Source organism: Urocitellus parryii, chromosome 6, assembly GCF_045843805.1.
Source record: "Urocitellus parryii isolate mUroPar1 chromosome 6, mUroPar1.hap1, whole genome shotgun sequence".
Lineage (NCBI taxonomy): Eukaryota > Metazoa > Chordata > Mammalia > Rodentia > Sciuridae > Urocitellus > Urocitellus parryii.
In genome coordinates, this window is record NC_135536.1 from 194,635,465 (window position 1) to 194,657,708 (window position 22,244).

Sequence of the window (22,244 nt, forward strand, 5' to 3'; positions counted from 1 at the left end):
TCCCCGGCCCTGTCTCCCCAGAGTTGCCCTGAAACAAGAGCTGTACCCCTGTGCACAGGACTCGATTTTGCTCTTTGGTAGCAAAGTTCTCACAGATTCCCTGGGACAGTTCCTGCTTTTTCTTTTCTAAATATATATTTTTAGTTGTGGATGAAACTTTATTTTTATTTATTTATTTTTATGCTGTGCTGAGAACGGAACCCCGTGCCTCACACCTGCCAGGCGTGTGCTCCACCACTGAGCCAGCCCCAGCCCCAGTTCCAGAAACTTGTCGAAACTTCCCCCTTGCTGATGGCCCCTCCTGTACGCCTCCGCGGTAATAACCATAGAGGTTTTCCATCTCTATATTCTGCTGTTGGGGTGCCCAGCCCATGTGTTGACCCAGGAGTGTCACTTGCTCTTGAACTTGTCGCTTCTGAGACACTCTGCACTCATTCATCAGCTGCTTAGTGAGCATCACCATGAACCAGGACTGCACTGGAAGAGGCCGGTGTGGCTGGCTATATTTTGGCTATCTCTGGTCTGTAGGGGAAAGTCCAAAATTTCTGTCTGACTACTGATACTTCCATATTTCTTCATCTCACCCAGTTCCTAACCTTCTTCCCTTATGATATTTTTAATTCCCTCATCTTCAGGTATGATTTTAACGTTGTCTGTGCCTTTTCTTATGCTACTGCCCGTGTTCACACAAAACCCAAATCCTGGTCTCCTTCATGAAGGAAAATTAACTTCCCTCCCTCTTTCTGGCCTCAGTCTAGATTGACCTCACATTTTTTCCACATCTCATATTATTTATTACTGCACATGAATATGTGGATAGAAACTGTTCTCATCAGTCTTCAGATCCTTAAAAACAGGACCAGTGTCTCATTTTTCATAGTGTTTTCTGCAGCCAGAACAGATCCAGACATGCAGAGGAAATTCAAATTGTTTTATGAAGTTATCAATGAATTTATAAATAAGGGTAAAGGCCCAGTGTTTCTGTTATGATTTCTGCTTCTCCCACAAACTGGAACACGAGGGAAGGCAGGGTTAGACAACAGTGGTAACTCTTCCTGGTGGAGCGAACACAGCAGCATTTCCCATGTCGTGTGCTCCTGAGGACTTGAGACTGAGCAGGCCTGGACTGTTGCAGGGACCCGTGTTGTTTGAGGACGTGTCTGTGGACTTCACCCAGAAGGAGTGGCAGCTTCTGGACCCTGCGCAGAGACGTCTGTACAGGGACGTGATGCTGGAGAACTACAGGCACCTGGAGTCACTGGGTGAGCCTAGCTGCCACGCAGCCCCGGCAGCATGCACTTCCTATCTTGGGAGCCAAATTATCGTAGACGGTGATAAGTCTGATGCTGAGATTGTTGGGTCTATGACACTTGAAAGAATATTCTGTTTTCACTTCCCTGATAAAAGGTTTTTTCACCAGATGCGCAGCCCCCCAGGGAGGGAACTTAGCCACTGGCCCCAGCTCTGACATGGTGACAGGCACCCCCCACCCCCAGGCAGAGGCTTAGCCACTGGCTGTGATAGAACAGGGCCAGACACTGGTCACATGTGCTTCTCCCTTCTATTCTTCAAAGGGCCTGAACCCTAAGCAGCATGGCCAAGTCTCATGTCATTTCCCATCACAGGACACTGTGTGACCAAACCTGAGCTGATATGCAGGTTGGAGCAAGGAGAAGAGCCGTGGATACTAAAGAGGGAGGTGCCAAGTCACAGCCACGCTGGTGAGTTGAGGTCAGATGGAAAGAAGCTGGAGAATTGGATCCTGGGTGGCCAGTTTGGGGCTTGGTAGCTTTGAAAGGTTTTTTTGGAAATCTGTTGGAGGCTGTTGATGTTTAGAAGTGAGTAAAGAGGTGGCCACATACCTTACACATCATGGGCCCTCCTAATGTCACTCTCAGGAGTAATTGTTCTTTGTTTCCTGTTTGGTTTTTAGAGAAAGATTCACTTGGTGTTTATAGAACCTCATTTCTGCTTTCTTCATCCTACATCTTTATTTCTGTTTTCCTTCCTCTTCACCTTCCTCCTGTGCCAAACACTGGTCAGTGTGCATGAATTCATTTTTTCCTTTATTAAACATATGCTTAACAAGCACACGCTGTGCACTGGTCACATTCTAAGCCTCGGGGACACAGAAGCAAATGTTTTACTTCTATCAAGAGGTCCAGTTAGCACCAGGCATGGTGGCACACACCTGTAATCCTATTGCTCTGGAGGCTGAGGCAGGAGGATAGTGAGTTCAAAGCCAGCCTCAGCGACTTAGTAAGTTCCTAAAGCAACTCAGCGAGGCTGTGTCTCTAAATAAAATAGTAAAATGGGCTGGAGATGTGCCTCAGTGGATAAGGATCACTGGGTTCAGTCTCTGGTACCAAAAAAAAAAAAAAAAAAGAATTGTCTAGTTAGCAAATAAATATATAATAGGGTAGACAGTCATCAGCAGTATGAAAAACTAAAGTCAGATGGAGAAGGTGGAGTCTGATAGGGCCTTTTAGAAAGGGAGGCCAGGGAGACCGTTTAGAGGAGGTGGATATTTGAATAGGAACAGTGGGATGGGTCTTGAATGGAGGGTTTGAGTGAACCAGGGGTGGTCAGAGAGATTCCCAGACGAGAGGGACAGCAGGGGCCAAGCCTCTGAGACAAAAGTGTCCTTGAGAAAGCAACAAGGAAGCCCTGGGACCGAGCAGGTGGAGCGAGGAGAAGGAGCAGAGTGTGACACAGGGAGCTGGGGAAGGCTTCTGGTCCTGCTCAAGATTCCAGTTTTCCTGGGTGAGATCACAGATGAGAGAACAGGCCAAGGGCAACACTTTTAGCACAGCCTTTGAAGGTCAAGAGGACGCAGGACTCTAGCAAGAGAGACTGAGAAGGCCCATCCATCCAGGATGAAGGTGGAGAGTCAGAGTGGTGTCCAGAAGCCACATGGACAGAGAGTCGAGAAGCAAGGAGTGAGTTCCACTGCAGAGGCAGGGATGTCACGTCAGCAGCGTCCCTTCTTCCCCTCACCCAGAAGATACAAGGAACAGGAAAACACAATGTCATCTCCATCTCCACCTTCACGGGAGACTGGAGGCCGCTGAAGTCTCAAAGTAAAAATAATGATGATAATAATGTGGAAAAGCTGCCAAAGCAATGGAAGTTGGGAAGATGTAGAGAAAAAAAAAAAACTATGCATACAGCACTCTGGAAAATAGTGGTAGAATATATTCTGAAGACAGTTTTATATGCAGATTTGACTACATTTGGAACTTAAAGGGGTGAGGATGTTTTTTAAGCAGTGGGTTGTGGCATGGTCCTGAAGGATAGCTGGCTTCCAAGTAGAGGACAGAACAGGTATCAAATAAAGGGAAAAGATGGAGGTAGGATTGTGGTTGGAAATTAACAATTTATGGAATTAGCCTGATCTGACAGGAGCTGACAGCATTGTAGACTTGTGGGATTAGCTCATGAGCATATATCGTGAATTTAGGTGTAAGAATCTAGTTTAAAATCTAAGCATAAAAATCTAATGTCACATTCTTTGTTGGGATATTGACTTCTATTTGTTTTATCTATTGCAGAAAAGCCAAACATTTAAAAAAATTTTTTTTAGTTGTAATTGGACACATACCTTCATTTTACTTATTTATTTTAATGTGGTGGGTGCTGAGGATCGAACCCAGTGCCTTGCATGTGCTAGGTGAATGCTCTTCCACTGAGCCACAACCCCAGACCCAAGTCAAATGTTTTTAAGCATACAGTTAATGTTATTTCATAAAATGTTAGTAACAGAAGATAATAATAATCACCCTCAGCTAAATTGTTTACAACAATCCAATAACCAAGAGCTTAGTTATCACAGGAAAGAGAAGCAATAGAGGAAAACATTAAAATAGCATTAAATGTTAGGAGTTGAAATTTATATTACAAAAACCAGCACATGGGTGTGTAAAGGAGCTTGATTCATAATCGCCAAAACTTGGAAGCAACCAAGTTGTCCTTAAGTAGGTGGATGGATAAAGAAACATAGTACATCTAGACAATAGAACTATTCAGCACTAAAGCAAAACAAGCTATCAAGGCATCAAAGGACATGGGAAAACCTGAAACACTTACCAAGAAGTGAATGAAGACAGTCCATAACGGTACACACTGTATGGTTCCAACTGTCCAACATTCTGGACAAGACAAAGCTATTGAGTAAAAGGATCAGTGGTTGTAGGGGCTGGGAGAGGGATGAACAGGATTCATTTATGGAGAATTTTTAGTGAAACTATTCCGTATGATACTATAATGGTGGATACTTCTCATTATACGTTTGTCCCGACCCACAGAATGTACAACACGAAGAGTGATCCTTAAGGTAAACTAAGAACTATGAGTGTTAGTAATGGGCATCAATAAATTCACACAGGGGAAAAACCCACTCTTGTAGAAGATGTTGATGTTGGGGAGGTTGTGCATATGTGGGAATGGGGCACATGCAGGAACTGACAGTACTCTCCATTCCACTTTACCATGCTAAAAAAGATAAAGTCTATTTAAACATTCAGTGTGTGATAGATCACCACCAGTTGGTAAAGTCAGTCAATGGGTTGAAAGAGGGAAAGTAGAGTTTTCACCAGGATGGATAACTATTGATTAACTCTGGTAGAACTGAATGATAGTGCCACTCATCAGAATATGGAGGGGATTGGATCCTGCTGTAGTCATGGCTTGTCCTCTTATCCATTTTAATATTTATTGGACATTGTTTCCCGTATCATAGCTGTATAGAGACATAGGGCCTGAACTATAGGATTGACCTTTAGACCTGAGGACGTGAGTGACTCCATAACTTTAGTTGGGATTGGTGTGCAGTCTGGAAAGGGGAGAGAGACGAGAAGCACATAGAATGGATTAAGGATGCTCCTGTGGTGATTATGGTAGAAAGGGAGAGAAATCGGGATCTGGTATCTTATCTTCTGCAAGCCTGTTCCTCACTCTGCTATTTCCCTTGGGCACCCTCTTCCTCCTTGCCTGCTGTTCAGGGTTCCCCTTCTCTACTGCATGTTTCAAATATCTTCCATCCTTGGATCAATCATGTTCTTGACATCCTTTGTTCCCAGTTCACCATTTCTTGTGTTTATTTCAAGCTCTCTACCCATTTTGAGGTCATGTTTGTAACAATCCAAAGCTACTTATGTTTTTTTCAGCGTTCTCTCTTTTTCTAGTGTAGTATGTGGCTTTGGCTTTGTTTTCATAAAACCCAAAAGACTAGAAGAAACATTTGCTTAGGATTATTGTCCACCCAGGAGACTGCCTGAAACCCAAGAATCATCTCAGCACAGGGCACTGTGTACAAGCCCTTTCCTTCAGACAGGTGCCAAGATGTATAATGTATGGTTAATTTTTCATATTTCTAGAAGCCCAGCGAGCCAACGACATGAAAGAAAGCCAAGAAAATGAAGACAAATATTCAAGACCAGCTGGATTTATCCACAGCAAAACACTCCCCAAGGAGGGAAAGGAGACCTTAAAAGAAACAGTAGAGATGACCACGAACCTAGTGCCCTCAGGAAAAACGTCTCATAACTGTGACTCATTTGGAACAAGCTTAAAAAGTGTTTCAGAATTAATTATTAGCAATAGAAACCGTTTAAGAAGAAAGTCTCCTGATTTCAGTGAATGTAGGATCCTTGATACGAAGCAGGAGAAAATGCGTACAAGGAGCAGGCCCCGTGGAAATGATCAGAGGAAGAGACCCCACAGTCCTCATGAGGACTGTGTCCAGAACAGTTCATCTCCAGAACAACCTCTCGAACGTGATGATTGTAGGAAGGCCTCTCGTAGGAAGACACCCTTGGTTACATGTGAGAAAGCTCACACAGGAGAGACATCCTCTAAAGGTGACAAATACAGACGAACCTTCAACCAAAAGTTAAAGGTCAATTCTGATATGAGGATCCTTGGGGAAAGGAAACCACATGAATTCAGGAAAAGTGGGAAATTGTCACGCGGAAAGCCAAAAGAGGCACATCAAAGAATTCCCATACGGGAGAAGCATGTTGGATGTAGTAAATTGGGGAAATCCTTTCGCAAGAAATCAAACCTCACCCAGTGTCAGAGAATGTGCCCAGGAGAAAATACTAATGAGTGTCACAAAAGTGAGGAAGACTTAAGGAAGTCATACCACAGTCAAGATGAGAAAACTCACGCAGGAGAGAAGATCTATGGCTGTACAGAGTGTGGGGAATCCTTTCGTGATAAATCATGCCTCACTAGGCATCAGCGAACTCACACCACAGCACCAAGCCAGCGTGATGATAGGAAGAGAGCCTTGGAGAGGAAATCCCACCTCACTCTAACTCAGAGAGAGACCACCAGAGAGGATACTGACAGAGGTGATAAATGTGAAAAAACCTCCCGCAGGAAGTCAGTGTACTCTCAACATCAGAGAATGACCTTGGAGAAGAAACCTCATGAGAATAAGAAAAGTGGAAGAGCCATAAGTGGGAAGTCACACCTCACTGAAAACCGGAGCGGTCGCAAAGGAGAGAGGACTTACGACTGTGGTAAATGTGGGGAAAGCTTCCGGAAGAAATCGAGCCTTACTCAACATCAGAGCACACACACAGGGAAAAAGCCCTACGAGTGCAGTGAATGTGGGAAATCCTTCTTTGTGAAGTCCAACCTCACTGAACATCAGAGAACTCACACAGGAGAGAAGCCGTATGAATGCAGTGAATGTGGGAAATCCTTCTGCCAGAAATCAGCCCTCACAGTGCATCAGAGAACTCACACGGGAGAGAAGCCATACAAATGCAACGAGTGTGGGAAGACCTTCTGCGTGAAATCCAACCTGACTCAACATCAGAGGACCCACACTGGAGAGAAACCCTACAAGTGCAACGAATGCTGGCGATCTTTCTGTGTGAAATCCAACCTTGTAGTGCATCAGAGAACTCATACAGGAGAAAAGCCCTACAGATGCCCTGAGTGTGGGAAAACCTTCTATGAAAAGTCAGCCCTCACAAAGCATCAGAGAATCCACACAGGGGAAAAACCCTATGAATGCAACGAATGTAGAAAAACCTTCAGCCAGAGGTCAGCCCTCACCAAACATCAAAGGAAAACACACAAGAAGAAAACTCCTATCAACACCCTCCATGTGGAGAAACCAACAGTCACAAGCCAAACTCATAGAACATCAGTAGGATCTGAAGGCAAAACCCCGACACAACAACATGAGTAGGAAAGTCTTCACAAATACAACTAATGGGAATCAGAGAATTCATATAGGAGTAAAACCATAAGAACATTTGAATATGTGAATGCTTTCTTTCACACGTATTTAAAGTTGTTGAGGAAAATTTATAATTTTAAGACGTATGGATTAAAATGTCCTAGCAGAAATGTTGTTTAACCAGAAGTCAGATTTCAGAAGTAATATCAAACTTATTACAGAAAATAGTCTATTCTTAATAGAAAAATGAAACGTGGGCCTTTTGTAAACACATGAATCATTTAAGTCATTGCTATATCAGCATTAAATAGAATCCTTCTGGCTAGCATTCTCGATTTCCTTCATTTTTTTTTTAGAGAGAGAGAGAATTTTTAATATTTAATTTTTAGTTCTCGGCGGACACAACATCTTTGTTGGTATGTGGTGCTGAGGATCGAACCCCGGCCGCATGCATGCCAGGCGAGCGCGCTGCCGCTTAAGCCACATCCCCAGCCCTTCCCTTTGTTTTCTAATGAAATTTCTCTTGGGTTTTTAAAATAATAAAGTGGACACTGATGAAGATAGAAAAAGCAAAGTAGGTGAAAAAGAAACAAAAACAAAGTATAATGACCTCAAGAAGGAAAACTGAAAGGAAATCAAACATAAGTTATCACAAATAATAAGAATAAACTGAACTGCCACATAGAAGTCAGAAGTAGTTTAATGATGATTTAGAAAGCTAAATCTGTGAGGTATGGTGGTGCACATCTGTAATCCCAGTAGCTCAGGAAGCAGAGATGGGAGGATTGCAATTTAGTGATACCCTTAGCAACTTAGCAAGACCCTGTCTCAAAAAATAAAACGGGATGGGGATGTGGCTCAATGGTATACTGCCCCTGAATTAAATTCCTCTACCCAAAAAATAAAGTAAAATACTAAGACCAATGTATGATCTACAAAAACTACTGTATCTAAAACCAGTTGATGGAGTTTGAAAGTTAAAGGATGGCAAAAATTTATCTTTTTAAAAAAATGTCCATCTACTACTATGCTGGGCACGATGGCATATGCCTGTAATCCCAGTGGCTTTGGGAGGCTGAGGCAGGAAGATTGCAAGTTCAAAGCCAGCCTCAGCAAAAGCAAGGCGCTAAGCAACTCAGTGAGACCCTGTCTCTAAATAAAATATAAAATAGGGCTGGGATGTGGCTCAGTGGTTGAGTGCCCCTGAGTTCGATCCCTGGTACCACCCCCACCCCACCCCCGCCAAAAATGTCCGTCTACTGAAGTATGGCTGTGGAAGGTAAGTCCTGTGGTTATGTGGTTTAACTACCTCCCGTGGAGTTGTAGTCTCGGGGGAGGACGGGTGTTAAGGATCCCCCATGCACTTGGCGCATAGCAACTGTGGCACGGTGGACTCTTATCCTCCAGCAAGCCTGGTCCTCTTCCTTCAGTAGCAGAACTGCCCATGGGTGTTAGAAGGCTACATGGCCACCCAACTGGACTCTATGTTTCCTAGCCTACTCTGCCACCAAGGGAATGAGAAGGAAATAGCACCCACCTGTCCAATGGGACTTATAAGTAGATTATTGTAGACATTTATTTCCAAATGGTTTACTGAGAATTTATCCTCTTTTGGATAACACCAAAAAAAAAATTAAAACCTCCAAATACACCATAATAGGGGATTGGCCAAGTAAATTGTGGCACATCCAAAGAAAAGAAGACCTTGGTATTCACTCACAGTAGGTGACTCTGCTGTAGAGTTTACTGTGTGTCCGGCATTGTTCTAAGTAACATATACATGTAAAATAATATGATGAGACTGTTGCTTAATCCTCATAACAACCTATGAAGTAGATACTTTTTTTTATTGATGGGGAAACCAAGACACAGAGGTTAACTTGCCCAAGGTCGTACAGCTAGTAAGACCTGGAGCCTGTCTGAGTCTAAGCAGTCTGGCTCCCAAGTCTGCTTAGACTCAGCATCTTCAACCTCTCATCAAAAATCAGCTTGGGGGGCTAGGATTGTGGCTCAGCAGTAGAGCACCCGCCTAGCATGTGTGAGGCCCTGGGTTCGATCCTCAGCACCTCATAAAAATAAAATAAAGATTGTGTCCAACTACATGTAAAAAAATAAATATTAAAAAAGAAACAAAAACAAACAAACAAAAACAGCCCAGTGCATGCCTGTAATCCCAGCAGCTCAGGAGGCTGAGGCAGGAGGATCACAAGTTCAAAGCCAGCCTCAGCAAAAAACAAGGCACTAAGCAACTCTCTAAATAAAATACAAAATAGGGCTGGGGGTGTGGCTTAGTGGTCAAGTGCCCCTGAGTTCAATCCCCAGTACCAAAAAAACCCCACCCATCTTGTAGGGAAATCCACTGAGATGAAAATATGTTCTTATTATGCTGCTTTTATGTCTTTAACTGACGTTTTTGACCCTTCTCGGCCAGAGAATCCACAAAAGCCCCTGGAAAGTGCAAGGAAGGACAGCGGCTTTCTGGCATGTCTGTCTGCCTTTTTGATGGATGGTGCTCCCTTGGTCGTGATTTATAGCAAGAAACTCTTTCATAGCTTAATGTATTTTAATAGCAGACTCTTATAGAAATAGCACAGAAGAAAAACACCATTAAAAACACACTTGAAAGTAGAACAACTCAAGAAGCATAGTGAATGGATGGAATCTACAGTATGATAAAAATGCTACCAGAACCATTTAGTTGCCATCGATAAGAAATTTACCTGTTAAAAAAATCCAAATGCTGGCATATCCAGAAAAATTTAACACTTTTATTTATTATTGTTTATAAAATTGAACTGCTGAAACTTGTTCACTGAAACCTTTTGAGTTACATTAGTGCTTTACATCCTGCATTTATATTAAAAATTAACACACAAATAAACCCATATCCACTACCCATCCCCTCTTATCCATCCCACTCACAATTATATACCTAGGTACCTTTCGACCCCATGGGTAAAAAACATCTAGCACTTAGAACTACCAACATTAGGAGGAAGAGAAAAAAAAGAAGAATGTTTTCAGGAATGAAGTGTTTCCTGTGGTAGTGAATCCTTTAGCATGTTCTCATGAATGCTGTGTACAAGTTAGATGTCTTCTGCCATAACTGTTACCTGTTTGGCATGGACAGCAACAGGTTGGTGTCTCAAAAACGCCAGCCAGGGAAGCCTCGCCTGCCTCCTGCAAAGCAAAAGTACCTGTGCTCTGGAGACACAGATCTGTTTTAAAGTTCCAAGCAATTTCTCACCCCAGACGCTGGAAGGGGAGTTTTTGAATAGAGGTTCAGTGGGCTCCTGATAACGTCTGAGTTCCCAGAGTGTTACTTACCCAGCCTGTAACGATGAGGAGAGGGTGCCCTCTTATAGCCAGTCGTTTCCTGGGTGCTTTACCAACGGTCGAATTGCGGGCAGCCTGCTTGGTGCCCGCCACAGTAGGCAGAGGGTCCTACTCACCTGCCTTCTCCTTTAGCTAGAGCTCCGCCAGCGAGAGGCTGCTTCAGAGAGCAACCCTGGTGCAGGGAGGCTGCGAACAGAATTCTTGTACTAAAACACTTGATTTTTATTTGGATTGCTGAACAGGACACAGAGCGGGACCACTTGACTTCTCATCCTGACGTGGTTTCTAACCAAGTGTGTGGCCTAGTCCAGCCCCGTTTATTCCTCTTTGAAGTACGGCAGAAGTAGATAGCACTAGGATGCTTTCCATTATCATCGTCCTGAACTTTGTAGGTCAGTTCACAGGGCAACCTGCACATCCTCACAGGCTCCAGATGATGACTGGGGTCTGGGTGTGCACCATATTGGATCAGGGGAGACCGAGTGGAGGATCAAGAGAGCGTGTGTCTTTGGAGAGGGTTGATATTGAATTTCCACAGCTCAGCCTGAAGATGCCACCTTGCTCCAGTTGTGCCCTCACAGACATCTGATATAACAGGACTTTTCTCATGGAGACTCTCCCCTCAGCTATTGCCCCCAACCCCCCATTATCACAGAGCTCTGATGGTCTCTGTGGAGGTGACTCCATTAGACTTTGCACATGCTGAGCAGGAAGATAAAGAATTGCTTGTGGCCCTGCTGCCCGAGGGAGGGCTCTCTTGCCTCTGCCTTCTGCTCTGGAGAGAGGTCTCATTTCAGCTGTGTCCCCGTGGGTGGATATCAGAGCCTTCTCTTTATAGTACACAAAACCATTGCATTCATGTGCGCTCAGCCTCTGGGCCCCAAGCATAACCTCGCTTTAGATGGAACCTTCCATAGCATGCCTGTATGGCTCTCAATGTCCTGGCTGTGATTTGTGTATATTTGCAGGACATTAGCATTGGAAGATACTGGGTAAAAGGAACCTGAGATTTCCCTGTATCATTTCTTACAAATATCAAATGCCTGTGAATCTATGGTTACCTCAAAATACAAGTTTAATTTTTAAAGGGAGAATAGGAATGATCCCATAATATGGGTTAGCAGTTCCTTCTGGGACTGGGAAGAAAGAGGAAAGGAAAAGAATGTCCCCCACCTATAGCACTTGGGCATCTGCCTTAGGTTTATGGTGAATACAGATTTCAAAGTCATGAGTGTAGTTCCCCCAAATGACCTCCTTTTCCAGAACAATTTCATTTCTACCTCTGAGTCCCCAGCTGCTTAACAAAGGCCTAATCCAGGCCATCGGATAAACAAAGTCAACTTCTGTGACTTCCTAGCCCCTTTAGATTGAGAACCACTCCCATTCAGGATTATCTTTTCCTCATCCACCTTGTGTTTCACATTTTTTTTAAGATAGAGAGAGAGGGAGAGAGAGAGAGGGAGAGAGAGAGAATTTTTTAATATTTACATTTTTTAGTTCTCAGCGGACACAACATCTTTCTTTGTATGTGGTGCTGAGGATAAAACCCGGGCCGCACGCATGCCAGGCGAGCGCGCTGCCGCTTGAGCCACATCCCCAGCCCTTGTGTTTCACATTGAAGCTGAATTTGGGGCTGGGGGCTGCATGGATGCACTGCTGAGGCTGTGGGGGAGGGGCGTTGCCCTTGTTCTCATCTTCACCCGTCTTCATCTGGCCTCCTGCTCCCAGGGCTGCAGGTACCCAGCGCTCACTGGTCCTAGGCACCGGTGTTGCATGGGGTCCCCATGAACCGTGCCTGGTTGGACTCAGGGCGCTGGCTCAGGGCTTCTTGGCCTTTGTCTTTTCCCATGTTGCACTGCTGTGGCAGGATACCGAGGCTGAGTAGTGGACAACAGACAGCGCTGGGGACTGAGAGGTCCCAGGTGGAGTGGCTGCTGACCAGGGCCTTCTCGCTGTGTCACCCCGTAGCAGAAGGCAGGAGAGAGAGAGAAAATAGCCAAACTCCCAGCCTCAGCCCTTTGGAAATCAGCAGTAATCCATTCCTGATGAGGCCGCACCTCCCAAGGCTGCTGCATTGAGGATTAAGTCTCCAGCTCTTGGCAGGTAGCAGGGGACACATTCAAACCACAGCAGCTCCCTTGGTGATTGATCCCATGTTCGGAGCTGCATCATCAATTACTTACCAGTGAGACTCTCTCTGCCATATCCTGACCATATATGACTCACAGAACAAAATTATAAATCAACTATTTATTTTCCACTATTCCTTTAAATCTGCACTGCAGGACTCGCTCTCCTCCCAGCCCTGGGTGGAAGCTCAGGCCTCATACCTTCTCTGGCTGCTTGTAGGTAATAAATAACCAGCAGCCAGCCCTGCAGGCAGCGGAGAGGTGGGGAGCCCTTGGGAGGCAGTGCCATGTGACTGCTTGGTGGGGCAGGGGAAGCTGGCTTACTGGCTGCTGGCCACAGTGTTTGCCACTGGCTCAATGGATGCTGAGCCCTGGGCTTGAGCTCCTCGGCTTCCTGCAGCCCAGTGGGTGGGTACATCCACCCAAGCCCAAGGCGCGGCCCCTGAGACCCGAAAGCAAGAACCACTATGCTGTTTGCTTGCTCTGAGTGACGCCCCATCTCACTCTCTGTCTGCTTTGGGCACCCAGAGTCACATCAGGTCCCCCCCTGGATGTCCTCTATGAGGCTGGGGCTCTTCCCAATGCCCTGTCTCATGGCCCCAGGGGGAAGGACCTGCTCCTTCAGGGAGCTAACCCTCTGGAGCTCTGCCCACTAGGCTCGCAGGCCCCGGCCCCCCACTCCTCATGTCCGGCTTGACCTCCCCTACTATGGGATAGGGTCAGGGTCCTGTGGCTGCCTCTGCCTGGTTTCTCCCAATCTCTCAAGCAGTCCCCCACGGGCTTGACCCAGGTCATCCTCGCCCTCTTCTGTTCTAGCTTCGAGGAGAAAATGGAAATCTTCAGGCTCCAAATAGCCAACCTCTTCCAGAACCCACCCTGCCTGTCCCTGATCTTAGACATAGGAATGGATGAACCTGTATCCCTCCACACCAGGAAACACGTTTTCACAATTTATATTTCCCCATCAGGCAGGTGAGGATGGTCACCCTCACAACAGACCTGAGCCGGCTTTGTGACTCCACACACTGGGACTAAAGGAGAGGCTGGGTCCCTGGGAGAACCCTGTCACACTGTGGCAGGTGGCCTTGGTGTGGAGACACAGGAACACTCTAGCAGTTTGAGAACCACTGCCCCATGGTCTAGATTGAAATTGACACTGATACCCAGAGTTCCGAAGCATCATCATGGCCTCCCTATTAAACCAGGACTTATGAAGGGCAGGAAATGAAATCCTGGTCAAAGTGTGGACTGCGGTGGGTCCGAGAAGCCTGTGGGTCAAGCGTATGGTCATTGCCCCAGTGGTCAGCTGGAATGCAGGGATTAGCAATAGGCACAGCCCCACGCTTAGCCAGTGGGGTCAGAGCTGCCGGAGGGAGGGAGGCCAGGGGAAACAGCTCCCAAGCACAGCCCCTTGATCCAGCCAAGGGAGCAAACCCAAACACTGCCGCCTGTCGGGAGGAATGTCAGAGATCAGTGTCACCTTGTAAACCTAAACGGTGCCGATGTGGTCATCCCCATCGTATCATGCCTCACACACCCATCAGGTCCCTGCAAATCCCAGATACATCCTAGGCCTGAGGACGGATGACTGTGACTCGGGCAGTAGCCTCAAAGCAGCTGCTGTGCCCAGTGTGCAGATTAGCACCGCCCTGGTGTGTGGTGGGCGCCACCGATCCGACCCGGGTGGACCTTCTCATCCCTGAGAGGGGATCAGAGAGATTTTATGCAGGAGGAATGGACGGCGGTACGAGTGCAGCTGTGCCTCGGAGCGGTGGGAACCCCTGAGTCCTCCTTCATGGTGTAATCGAGGAGGCCTGGATGGGTTCTGTGTCCACAGAACCTCACACTGGTCCCCTCCATCAGTGACATTGGCTAATTAGACTGAATGGAGTGGCCCAGATGGACACAGGCACTCCAGAGGGTGTGAGGGAATTCTTCAAAGGTGCCGGGCTGCCAGAGAAAGAACATTTAGGGTCCTGTGTCGGTCATCTTCCCATCACTGTGACAAATACATACATACATACATAAAGGAGGAAATGTTCACTGGGCTCCTGGTTCCAGGAGTGTCAGTCCACGTCTGTTGGGCCAGTGGCTGGGCCTGCGGTGCGGCGGAGCCTCAGGGCAGAGCAGGTTGCCCACCGCACGGCAGCTGGGAAGCAAAGAGAAGAAGGGCCAGAGTTCCCTTCCCCCTCAAGGGAAGGTCCCAGTGAACTATCTTCTGGATTCCACAAGGTCTCACTTCTTAAAGGTCCCTCCAACCCCCAAGAGTACCGTCATCTGGGGACCAACCTTCACTCTATGAGCCTTCGAGAGATGCAGATCCCAAACATCACAGGTGCCAATGTGTGAGGCATGTTGGATGTCTCCTCCAAAGTAAGGGTTAGACCACTGCCTCTTTCCTGCCACAAAAAAGGAATCGCCACTCTGGTGGACTTCTTTAGTTCTAGAGACAGCTAGACGGTTCCAGACCTGGGGATACGCTCCGACCCAAATACCAGGAGGTGCTCTCTCTGAGAGGGGCCAGAAGGGGAAAGGGCTTCCAGAGGTCCACACTGCAGCGCAAGGAGCCTCAATGACTGGGCCTTGTGGCCTAATGGGCCTCGTGGTGCTAGAGATGTGGTGGAGAGACAGTGAGTCATGGTGAATCACTGGGAGAATCGTGACTCAGATCCCTGGGTTCTGGAGCAAAGCTGTGTCATCTACACCCTTCAGTGGACAGTCCCTGAAGGCTGCTTGGCTCTGGTAGGGATGCAGCCCTTGGCCATGGGAGAGCAAATGGCCCTGCAGCCTGAACTGTCCACAGTGAGTCAGAGCAACTAAGGCACAAGCTCAGGCAGGCCGAGGGCATGCCAGGATGGAAGTGGGACATTAAGGATTGAGCCCAAGAGGACCAGATGGCACACGTGATCTGCAAGAGCAAGTGGCCCGGACCCCATCTCACCCACGGTGGGCTCTTCCTCAGCTTACCCATATGGCTGCATGGGGTGTGGGTCCTTTGTCATTGGTGACCAAGGAAGAAGCCTGCACCTGGTGTGTATCTAGTTTTGGTGGTCAGTAGCCATGTGCATTCATCATGTCTCATCATGAGAACCGCATGGTGACTAGGGAGGGGTGGATCCCTTAGGAATGAGGATTGGGGTCAGAGCACCAGGCAAGCCACCAAGTCCAACCGAGGTGCGACAGTGAGGGAAGCTGAGATAGAGCGCTGCTGGGCAGCTGCCCCCCTCCGCACCCCTACCCCAGACTCCCATGTTTTACATGTTTAAACCACAGTGAGTTGGGTGTCTGTGGCACAGGATTCTGGCAGTATTCCTAACACACACGGCTGGGCTCTGTTCTCTTTAGTGGATCTGGGTGTTAATAGGAGAATTTGGCCCGTTTGAGGTTCGTATAAAAGGGATACATAATTTATTTTATTCTCTCCATTTAATTTAGATTCACTGTCTCACTTTATCATTTCTCTCTTCCTTTTTTATTTTGTATTTTTATTTTTGCTGGCGTGGTCTAGGCTACTTGTTGCATCTTTCCTTGCAGATGTGGACCTTCCTCTGGACTTTCCGCGGATCCAGGACTGGTCATTTCCTTTGGTTCTCTCTCTTTGCTCCTAGCTTTTTGAAATGTACCTTGTCACCACCTCTCGCCCTCTCACCAGGCAGTCACCCCAGAACTTCTTCCTTCTCCCTGACTAGACCTCGCACCCCCTGAAGGGCCTCTCCCGCCCCTCACACCCCTGTGTCCCCAGCCCCGGGTGACCACCTTCCTGCTCGGCCCCTCTGAAGTCAAGTCCTTGCTGTGCATGGCCGATTTCGCAGACTAGATAACCTCCGGTCCTACCCGTGCTGTCATGGGGTCACTGGGCTGAGTGCACATGCATCGAATTTCTTTGTCCATTCCTCAGCGGGTGGACCCTTAGGTGACTTCCTCAGTGGCCCTTGTGGAAGTCCATGATACACGGGGGAGTGAGTCGCTCCCCCAACCCGCTCCTTGCCTTCCTTCCTTCCAGGCTGTGTCCCAGGCTGGCCTCCCAGATCTCAGGTTCTATTTATTTATTGAGGAACCACCCCCAAAAGGACCAGCTTCATGCAATGGGCAGGAGGGAGTTTATTGAAGAGGATCCTAATTCAGCGCGCTGAGGCTCAAGGCTCACTCAGGAAGGGAGAGCGGCCCAGAGCCCAGAGCAGAGGTCAAGCAGAGCTTAAGCACACTTTTTGGGGAGGGTGGGGGGCTTTGCATACATCAGAACAAATCATCATGAGACTCGGGAAAATTAAACAATAACTCTGAGACGTGATTAGCACATTCATTGGTGGGAACAGGCCGGGCAGGGGTGATTGGTCACTCCTAAGCAGGGTACACATTCAAACTGATTGGTTCGGGCCCTGTGACAAGGCTTCTAGGTTTACAAGAGAGAGGCTCCCTGGTCTCTTCCTCCCCCCCCCCCCGCCAGAGCTATGTTCAGCCCCGAGCTGAACTTCTGGCCTGGAGCTGTGTTCTGCTGGGGCTCTGTCTTTCCTTCCTTGATTCTCTTGTTCCAGTGGAAAAATTTTCCTGACATCAGGTGCCCGCAGCCTGGACCATACAGGGTCACACAGACTGCACTTTGTTGGTGACAACCGAGCTGTGCCCTCTGTGCCTACTTGCAGTGGACTGGTCACTTCGGGGACACCCAGGTGATCCTCCATCTGCTCTACGCTTCCAGGAAGCCTCTACGGCCCGGGTTAATTCTTTTCCTCCCTCTGCTGTCCCTTCCTCCACTCTCTAACTATGGGTGCCTCCTCGCCTATACAGGAAGCCTCACCACTCAAGTGTCTCCTTAAGAATTTGGCTACTCTCTCTCCCCGGATCTCAAGCCCAAAATCCTTATCAGATTCTGTACCCAAGACTGGCCCACATATCCGCTAGATAATGACAATCATTGGCCTCCAGAAGGCTCCTTAGATCCAAATTTCCTCCGGGACCTTTTAACTATTGCCGGTGCCTGAAAGGGTAGAAAGAGTTCCCAGGCCCCCCCTCCTGCCTTCTGCTCTCTGTTCCCAACCTTCCCCTCTGCGCCCTTCCCTCCGCTCCACATGTCTGCTCTCCCTCCCAGTGGTACAGCGTCTGCGTCCCTCTCTCTGTTGCAGCCTCCTCTGCTGAGGTCCTGCCTGTGCACTTCCCCTCCTCTTCCACGGAGACATCCCCCTCCTCTCCCTTTTCTTCCTGCCTGGCCACCAGACACGTGCGCTGGTGCTCCCGGCAGCGCACCCTCGGCAGCTTGGAGAGGTCTCGGGATCCCACCTCAGCCAGCGGGCGCAAGCCCCCTGACTTGTGCGCCCCTCCCTTTGCCGCCTGGTTCCAACAGGCGGGCAGGATGGGTCCCACCTGGCTGCAATGGGTGGGATCTCCGGATGGCTCCGAGCCTCTCCCCCTCCCCCCCACTCTGCTCACTTCTTCACCCCCCCCACTCAGGCCTCTCTTCTCCTGTTCGTGTCCCACTGACCCCTCTTATCAGATAACTCACGGTTCCTTTGTCCTCTCAGGGAAGTAGGTGGTGCTGAAAGGATAGTCCGAGTGCACGTCCCATAACTGAACCTAACTGCGACTGCATGCAAGCAGTTTCTAATAAGGTAGTTAACCTTGATAAACTGAAGGACATTACCCAGGACCCTGATGAAAATCCGTCCTTATTTCCCAACCGCCTTACAGAGGCCCTAACCAAATACACTAAGCTGGATCCTGAGTCTCCCATCAGGGCTACAGTGTTAGCAACCCATTTCATTTCTCAATCGGCTCATGATGTTAGGAAAAGCTCAAATGAGCTGAGGAGGGCCCTCAGACCCCTGTCTGAGATCTGGTGAAGATGGCTTTAAAGCAGGCTCCATTGCAGAAAAGAAGGTAACACCCCAAGCCCAGGCCTTGGCAGCAGCCCTGAGGCCTACATCTCCAGCAAGTTTCAGAGGGGACCCAGCATCCCTCCCCACCAGGGGCTTGCCTCACATATGGATGCGAAGGTCACTGGGCTCGCCAATGCCCAGACCCACGGCCTCCTTCCAGGCCACGCCCCACCTGTAAGCAGACAGGACATTGGAAGATTGACTGCCCCATGGCTGGCCCTTCCTCAGCGCCTCTACACAGGGGTATGACCAGTCAGGCAGTCCCCTCTCCTGAACTTTTGGGGTTCGCAGAAGACTGAAGAAGCCCAGACTCAAAGACCCCCTCAGCCCTCTCCGAGCCCAGGGTAATGCTCCAGGCAGTGGGTAAGTCCATAACCTTCCTTTGGACACGGGGGCTTCCTATTCTGTCTTGCCTGCCCACTCCAGGCCTCTGTTTCCTTCCCAGGTCTCAGTTATGGGGATTGATGACAAACCCTTCTCCCCAAACAGAACTGTAAAGCTGGCCTGTGCCCTGGAGGGACACCCATTCACTCACTATTCTGGTCATTCCATCCTGTAAGTCCCTCTCCTAGGTAGAGATGTTCTCCAATTATTAGGAGCCACCCTCCCATGACACCCCAAGAATACTACCACCCATCTCCTTCGGCCTTTAACTCTTACCCTCTCTAATGACCTGACAGTACCTACTGGGCCATTGCCCCCTGATCCCTAGGTCTGAGACATCTCCATGCTGCTTATTGCCTCCCACCACAAGCCAGTCCATACCCAGCTGAAACACCAAACTAAACTTCCTTGTGTTCCCAATTTCCTATCTCCAAAACCCATAGGGAGGGATTGAAGCCCATTATACACCAGTTGCTGGCCCAGAGACTCCTTATTCCTACTGACTCCCCCTGCAACACCCCCATACTGCCGGTGTGCTAACCCTCCAGAGCCTATCGCTTGGTCCAGGAACTCCGTCTAATTAATGAGGCAGTTGTTCCCATCCACTCGGTGGTTTCCAGCCCTCATGCTTTTCTTTCTCATATCCCCCTTTGACCACTAACTTTACAGTCCTGCATCTTGAAGCTGGCTTCTTTACAGTGCCTCTGCCTCCTGACTCTTATTACCTCTTGGCTTTCACATGGGAAGACCTTACAGTCTTTAGGTTTCAACAGCTGACATGGACAGGCCTACCCCAAGGCTTCAGGGACAGTCCCTACCTCTTTGGTCAGACCTTGACACAGGGCTTAACTGTTTATAATTTGGGGATAGCACTCTCTTACAGTGGGATAGAAGCCTTCCCTACCTCCAGGAAAACTGCTGACACCATTCCTAGGTTCGAACTTCCTGCCTCCATCCAGTCAGACAACGGTCCAGCCTTCACTTCTCGGATTGTTTAACTAGTTTCCAAAGGCCTTAACAGCACGTGGAGGCCCCACATCCCCCACTGACCCCAATCCTCGGGTCAGGTTGAGAGGCCTAATGGCATTCTCAGGGATCATCTCTCTAAACTTGCTATTGAATGCAGACTGTCCTGGCCCAATCTTTTGCCATTGGCCCTCACCCAAATTCGGGCAACCCCTAGAGCCCCCTCAGGCCTTAGCCCCTTTGAGCTGTTCTATGGATGCCTTTCCTAATCAACTAAAACTTTCCTGTCACTCCTCCTCCCCTTGTGTCCTACCTGCCCTATCTCATGCTTCTATACAAACTCCTAAGAGAACACGCAGACCCGTGTCTTCCTGCACTATCTGTTACTTCTGTTCCAGCACAGTCGGGAATTAAATTGGACTCTCTTCAACCGGGTGATGCAGTTTTACTTCGAGAGCTATGTTCTTCAGGTGCTGGTGACGCCATGTCAAGGAAATGCTTCCAATATTTCCTAGAGTCTCTGTTACAGGACCAGTGGCTGATACCAACAATCTCCTCCATCCAGGACTGGTTCGACGCCATCAACGACTTGTGGTTTCAGGGAACTTTCATAGACCTCACCCCGAGGGAAGTAGCTGTCTATAGCCACTGGGCTTTATTTCTGGTTGTCATGATATCCCCAGACCTTCCCCTCCAAACATTCCTCCACTTCCCCTTCTAGGCCCTACGCTGCCCCCGCACAGCAGGAAGCAGCCAGATCTGACCAATGACGCCCCAATTCCTAAGAAAACAAAAAGGGAGGAATGTTGGGAAAACATATAACAGCAGCAGCACCCCAGAGAAAAACCCCAGCATGGCGTCTAACGACCCCCTTTCTCCTCTTTGTTTCTTTCACTGGTGCGAAACGTTCCCGCTGGCGCCAACGTTCAAACCCTGCTAGTGGGAAGCCTTAGCCCCAATTAGAATTAACTTCTTGGGCTCTGGAACTGACATACGGAAGAGCTTGCCAATAAATGGGCGACCTGTTATCTACCCCAGCCCTGGACCTCTCCTTAGACCTATATAAACACACAGCCTTTGGTAATAAAGCGGAAAACTCTTTGGTGATCTGTGTCCTGTGGTGCAGCGTCTTCAAGTCTTACACTGTTAAGAATTCAGTGGGCCTTTCAAATCTGCAGGTCAAGTCTTTATTTTAAATATTTCAACCAGATGGATTTTTTTTTTTTTTTTTTTGCAGCTGAGTTGCTGGGATTACAAGATACCACCCACCTGTCATCTCAGCAACTTGGGAGGATGAGGCAGGAGGATAGGAAGTTAGAGGCCAGCCTCAGCAACTTAGTGAGGCTCTAAACAACTCAGAAAGACCCTGTCACAAAATACAAAATAAACATAAATCAAGTATTTCAAGAAAAAAAGTTTTTCCAATATTTGTTTAACTGTTTCCTGTTTTCCATTTGCTTCATTTTATTGAATTTTTATTATTTCGATCACAACAACTTCAATGTTGCATAATTCAACCCCATGGGTTTTTAGCATCCTGGGTCACTCTCTCAAACTGCTTTTATTTCCCCTCATAATTTCCATCTCTTTGAATGTTTAATGGTGTCTTATTTTCTACATTCAGTATTTCAGGTCAGATACCAGCAGAGAGCATCCTCTCTTTGATTCCCTACTTGGAATGTTCAGCCTGCAGAGGAGACCCACCACCTGCAGAGGAGACCCACCACCTGCAGAGGAGACCCACCACCTGCACCACCTGGGTCTGTGCATCTCCCTTCATGCACACCCTGTGTGTTGGTGGCCATTGTTCTCTGTTGGGGTTACTCTCTCTCCCCTGGTTGGTGGCCGCTCTTCTCTGTGATGTTCTGGTTCTTTCTTTCTCACCCCCTGGATGTGCTGACATTTTTCTTTGCTGGATCTTTGGGCCCCTCCTCCACTGCTGGGCTCTACTGCAGGGTCACCTCTGGAGTGACAGGTGGCCCCATTAGCAGGTTGTGGCCCTGGAAGGACTCCCCCAGCCTCCCGCCTCCCCAGCTGCAGGCACCAACATCCTCCAGGAAAGAGAGTGCTTCCTTACTCCTCTGTGTCTTTTCTCTTTCCTTCCTTCCTTCCTTCCTTCCTTCCTTCCTTCCTTCCTTTCCTTTCCCTATCTTTCTTTCTTTCTTTCTTTCTTTCTTCCTTTCCTTTCTTTCTTTTATGGTACCAGGGATGGAACTCAGAGGCGCTTAACCACTGACCTACATCCCCAGCCCTTATTATTTTTAATTTTGAGACAGGGTCTCACTAATTTGCTGAGGCTGGCTTTGAACTTGCAGTGCTCCTGCCTCCGCCTCCCGAGCTGCTGGCATTACAGGTGTGTGC

General features: G+C 48.1%; 1 protein-coding gene across 1 annotated transcript; it reads left to right on the forward strand.

Annotated features, from left to right (window-relative positions):
- Nucleotides 1-1,132: 1,132 nt before the first annotated feature.
- On the forward strand, nucleotides 1,133-20,646 carry LOC113184293 (uncharacterized). The gene is made up of 9 exons (XM_077800180.1): nucleotides 1,133-1,262; nucleotides 1,626-1,721; nucleotides 6,258-7,162; nucleotides 13,317-13,378; nucleotides 13,477-13,576; nucleotides 17,750-18,034; nucleotides 20,282-20,359; nucleotides 20,449-20,514; nucleotides 20,605-20,646. The coding sequence occupies exons 1-9, from the start codon at nucleotides 1,229-1,231 to the stop codon at nucleotides 20,644-20,646; spliced, it is 1,668 nt and encodes a 555-aa protein (XP_077656306.1). The 5' UTR covers nucleotides 1,133-1,228.
- Nucleotides 20,647-22,244: the final 1,598 nt, after the last annotated feature.

Excerpts from the sequence above, each read along its gene's own strand:
- LOC113184293 (XM_077800180.1), top strand. The coding sequence starts at position 1,229 with ATGCTGGAGAACTACAGGCACCTGGAGTCACTGG. Across the intron at positions 1,722-6,257 it reads GCCAAGTCACAGCCACGCTG|CACCAAGCCAGCGTGATGAT; the intron begins GTGAGTTGAGGT and ends CTCACACCACAG. Across the intron at positions 7,163-13,316 it reads GCCAAACTCATAGAACATCA|GCTCGCAGGCCCCGGCCCCC; the intron begins GTAGGATCTGAA and ends TCTGCCCACTAG.